This window comes from Austrofundulus limnaeus, unplaced genomic scaffold (genome assembly GCF_001266775.1).
Source record: "Austrofundulus limnaeus strain Quisiro unplaced genomic scaffold, Austrofundulus_limnaeus-1.0 Scaffold60, whole genome shotgun sequence".
Lineage (NCBI taxonomy): Eukaryota > Metazoa > Chordata > Actinopteri > Cyprinodontiformes > Rivulidae > Austrofundulus > Austrofundulus limnaeus.
Genome location: NW_013952462.1, coordinates 1,400,038 through 1,405,039, shown reverse-complemented (window position 1 = coordinate 1,405,039; position 5,002 = coordinate 1,400,038). Strand labels below are relative to the sequence as shown.

General features: G+C 38.7%; 1 protein-coding gene across 7 annotated transcripts in view; it reads left to right on the top strand.

Annotated features, from left to right (window-relative positions):
• The window catches only part of cita (citron rho-interacting serine/threonine kinase a), a 42,347-nt gene that overhangs the window by 18,609 nt on the left and 18,736 nt on the right, over positions 1–5,002 (top strand). For 5 of the 7 annotated variants that reach the window (XM_014009679.1, XM_014009677.1, XM_014009678.1 and 2 more), the window contains exons 14-22: positions 803–973; positions 1,721–1,774; positions 1,871–1,924; positions 2,127–2,267; positions 2,422–2,550; positions 2,907–3,002; positions 3,432–3,548; positions 3,892–4,001; positions 4,378–4,552. In XM_014009679.1, the coding sequence (XP_013865133.1) occupies positions 803–973; positions 1,721–1,774; positions 1,871–1,924; positions 2,127–2,267; positions 2,422–2,550; positions 2,907–3,002; positions 3,432–3,548; positions 3,892–4,001; positions 4,378–4,552 (1,047 nt within the window). The remainder of the gene's footprint in view (positions 1–802; positions 974–1,720; positions 1,775–1,870; positions 1,925–2,126; positions 2,268–2,421; positions 2,551–2,906; positions 3,003–3,431; positions 3,549–3,891; positions 4,002–4,377; positions 4,553–5,002) is intronic. The other 2 variants (XM_014009680.1, XM_014009676.1) reach the window with 1 other exon arrangement.

The following is a 5,002-nucleotide window of genomic DNA, read 5'->3' as shown; positions in this document are numbered from 1 at the left end:
GAGAAATTTAGGATAAGAATACGAACATGTTCTTGCATGAGGCCCATTGAATTCATCAATCCAAAAATAAGGCCTTAATTAGCCTTAAAATGTCTTAAATCAATCTTTCAGAAGTCTTAAAAATGTTAACACATTGTACATAGGATGATTGTTATTCATTTCAAATATTAAAATAACTGGTAAAAAATATTATTTTTATAATATTCACATGCAGACATTCCCCTTTAACATCACTTCCTGTTATTTCACAAGCAAATATCTCAACAAATGTCCATCTGAGCAATGTGAAATTTGTTTTGTAATACGTTAATGTTGTCTTTCCAAAAATGCATTCATATTTCTTACAAAAAACTAATGTCACAGGCACTTTAAGGTTTTATRTACAGCAAATTGGGGTTGAGACCCCACTGTGGGTCCTAAAACTCCAAATTTTGGGTTGTTAGAGGATTTCCAGAAATTAAATTAAGTTTAAAACTGACTGCTAAGAATGTTTTTGCTATGTTTATGAAAAAGCAGTTAGATATGGATAAAAACAATTGGTCTATTAGAAATATTTGAATACTTCAACCAAAAATACTTTGGTTCATGAGTTTCTGCCACAATTTTTATTTTTTTGTCATTAGGGTTTATTGTGAAATTGGTCTTAAATTTAATTTCACTTGGCATAAAAAAGTCTTAAATTTAACTTGTCTTAAACTGTAGGAACCCTGGATAAAAATCAAATGAGCTACTTTCAGATACATTGTTTTTCAAAAATGTTGTCACTGTTTGCTGACCTCCCTGTTAACGCCGGTGACCTCAGGAGTACCACGCCCAGCTGGAGGAGATGCAGGTGACCATCAGGCAGCTGGAGGAGGACCTGTCGGCCGCGCGGCGCCGCAGTGACCTCTATGAAGCGGAGCTCCGAGACTCCAGACAAACCAGCGAGGAGCTCAAACGAAAAGCTGTGGAATATCAGCAGAGAATCCAAAAGGTAATTTTGCTCCGTGTAGTTTTATGACCCATGACATCAAATCAGGGATTAAGTCCAGTTTGGTTGAAGTAAATTAAGCACATTTTCAGATTCCTGGCTTTTTACGTGACATTTTGATACCTGGGTCATCCCGAAATGAGCTTTAGAGATATGGCTTGATCGGTCTTGCTAATCAGGATGACCTGAGCAGAATGGGTCTGAATCTTKTTTTTACCACATTCTAATGAGGATTTCTTGATGTCTCTTGAAAGAGGAAACCTCTCAAACCGTATTGGGATTTCCCAGCTGTAGCTTTACGAGTGCAGGGAGAGGAGAAAAAATGTGGAGCTTTTTTGTTCAAAGTCATTCAAAACATTTTTTATTAAATTTAATTTTTCATAGTTAAGGTATTTATTTTTTATATTTTGACAAAATCCAAGTATTGCAATTTTTTTCTACCAGTTCACGAACTGCTTATTATCTCAGTAAGCTGCTTGACTTACGTAGATTGATTAGTTCGATGTGATGGTTCAAATTTATACTTCATTTAATGCAAAAAAAACCTAAACAGATTCAGTATGTTGTGAGTCATGCTTGAAATACTCACTATTGTATAATAAAGTGTCTGCTACTTTTTTAGCATTCAGTAGTTATGTGGCTCTAAACTCTACAAGTGTTTGCATTCACAATGGTTAACATGGTTTGGAAGATTTCTGTGTTCCTGCCACTTGTGGGCAGCTTTTCCAAAATGTTCTTGATTATTTTCAGGCTAAAGAGCAGGGGAAAGCTGAGGTGGAGGAGCTTCTCTCCAAGCTTGAGAAGGTAAAGGAGACGTCAGATACCTGTCACTTTCTCTGCAGAACAGAAAGCTGTTTAGTTTGATGAAACGGATCAGTTTTATTTTGTTTTGTTTTTTAGACTAACTCTGAACAACAAGTGAAAATKCAAGAACTCCAGGACAAACTGTCCAAGGTACATAATGCTTTTCACTCATATATTCTGTAGCTTTAATTTTTTAACTTTAATTTCAGTAGTTTTTGGCGTATTGATACAAATGTTACTGGTTATCAGTAAAAAAACAAGCTMTTTTGTGCCATCTAATGTATTGTGCTGTCACTGGAGATTTTTGTCTTGGGACCCATTAACGGCCTTTGACCTTCTGAATTTCCCTCAGGCAGTCAAAGCGAGCACAGAAGCCACTGAGCTGCTGCAGAACGTCCGACAGGCCAAGGAGCGGCTGGAACGAGATCTGGAGCGCCTGCGAGGGAAAACGGACTCCAGCGACACTTTAAAGCGCCGTCTAAGAGAGACGGAGGTACCAGACTAAATAAATACACATCARTGAACAACCTGCAACAGTTTCTTTGCTCAGTTTTTTGTTTTTTTTTACAGTGGACAGACGCCCCCGACAAATTCACTCCTGAAAACCTTTATGTGCAGTTAATCTTCTGTTGTTTTTGTTGTGCAAGCAGGAGGGTCGGAAGACCCTAGAAAACCAGGTAAAGAGGCTGGAGATGGTTGAGCGGCGGGAGAATAAGCTGAAAGATGACATTCAGACCAAATCCCAGCAGATCCAGCAGATGGCTGAAAAGATCCTGGTGAGAGAGCTACAGATAAGGCTCACTAATACTCTGCGCTCTCCACCCCTAATTTCTCCATTACCCAGCATTCACTACTTCCACTCATTTGAGGCTAGAATTAAAGCTGTCCTCCCAGTCATTTAAGAACAAACACACATGTTCCTCCTTAGAGAGCACGGCCTGACACATTTCATATGGTAGTCCACTTACTTGCATGTTTTTTACCACCATCAACATGAGCCGGCGTCGCTACTGTCAGCTTGTGGATTTCCAGCTTTTCAATGCAAGTTTCTTTTTATAATTGACCTTTTTTTTTGCTGTGAGAGTCGACCTGTTTCTTATTTACTGTCAACAATGCTTTTCAATTTCTTCAGGAACTGGAAGAGAACCTGAGGGAGGCCCAGTCTACAGCTCAGAGGATGGAAACCCAGCTTGTTCAAAAGGAGAGGCTTTTCGAAGATAAGATCAAGGTTGGTCAGTTTAATATAACTMTTTAGTCTTGACAATTTGAACAAATGTTATTTTGGAATATAGAGCTGCAACAWGAGAGGTTACTGCAAATTACTAAAGAGAAGTCATGTAAATCCATTTGTAAGTGAAGTTTTAGAGTAAATTATTTTCAATCAGTGAAATGTTTTTAAAAAAAAAAAAACATTAATAACCTTTACAAAAATACCCGTCAACAACACATTGTGTTACACTTTTACCGTCTGAAAAGTTGGTTGTTTTACTGAGAATTGACTCTGTTCTAATTAAAGTTTCCACCTCAGTTTACACATTTACAACCACATCATTAGGAACGCAGCTTTATCTTGTAGCTGATTACTGTTACAGCCCAGCTGTGAGTTTGTCAAATTGAATCGGTCGAGTCTCATGTGGACCGGTTCTGACCGATCCAGGTGCTGGAAGCCCAGATGAAGACGGACATGGCTGAGAAGGAGAGCCTCGAGGTGAAAAGGGCGCAGCAGGAGGAGGAGTCCAGGGAGAACTGCAAACTCATCAGTGAACAGAAAGCAGTAAGAAACAAAACTCAAAGCTGTTTTTTGCACTTGCATGTTAACACTTTGAACTCTCATGTCGGTTCAGCTGTATTGGGATGAATTAAGGAAGACGAGTTAATTTGCAGGATGCATCTCGTTACTCAATACAGCCTGATCTTAAGTTGTAATCTGGTTAGACTGAGGCAGTTAAGAAGCTTTTCATTTCTTGTGCTGATTCTTATTGTATTTAGCTGACCTGTAGCCGTTTATTTTTATGAAAATGCTGCTGCTTAAACATCTGTAAAGTCTCCTTAAATATTTAGTGATAAATTGATAAGAAATGTGTCTGATGTGCAGTATGTTGTTGCGTCTCCACCAGACCATCAATGCTATGGATTCAAAGATGAAGAATCTGGAGCAGCGCATCGCTGAGCTGTCCGAGGCTAACAAGCTGGCCGCTAACAGCAGCATCTACACCCAGAAGAATATGTGAGCGAATGAAACCCCCTGCTTGCATAATTCTTTGCTTTAAGAGTCCTGGAGCACGTTTGGACTTAATTGCTTCATTAAGTTGCTTTTACTTCCAAACGCGCTGTGGCTGATGTGTCTTTCCTGAATGTAAGCTGAGTTATCTCTTGCTATAAATAGAGGAAATGCAGTTTTAACTGACTAAAACTCATGTTTGTTAGTGAAACCTTAAATATTGCTAGCTCAGTTTAAATGATTTCCTTTATTGAAATAAATTAACATTCAAACTATGTAGATGTGTTAATTATATCTTATCTTATTTTCTGGTGAGCTTTTTTTAAAAGATGGCTCCCTCTGAACAGAGCAGACAATATAACTGTAACTTTTGTTTTGCCAGGAAAGCCCAAGAGGAGATGATCTCAGAACTTCGGCAGCAAAAGTTTTATTTGGAGTCTCAAGCGGGCAAGCTCGAGGCCCAGAATGCCAAGTTAGAGGAGCATTTAGAGAAACTAAGTCAGCAGGAACAAACCAGGAGGACCCGGCTGCTGGAGCTGGAGAGCCGGTTACGGGAGGTGAGGCAACAGGAGGCAAAGAGATGGTGCTAAGTCTCTAAGCCCAGGATTAAGTAATTCACTTAAACCAGCACAGACTCTAGCGTAAAATAATTGCCCCGACGAAAAGGGATTAAGACAGTTGATCAGATAGCCAAGCTTAGATAGCTTTCATGTAAGCAGCTAATTAAATGCAGGTCTAAACAAGACAACCGTTTCCAGACTGCTGGGAAATTTCTTCACAGTGAACAGTGGATGAAATAATAAAGGACTTGGTTGTAGGGGTCACCCCGAGGGGGCATAAACATTTCCATCTGTCTTTGACCCTGGTCTCAGAAGACCTCCCTCAAAAGAGACATTTTATTTTCTTTATCAAGATAATAAACAAAATAATAATGTTTGTTGTATTTTTGATTTATATTTTCTTTTAACTAAAAGTTATTATTTTATAAATCAAGGTTACATTAAATG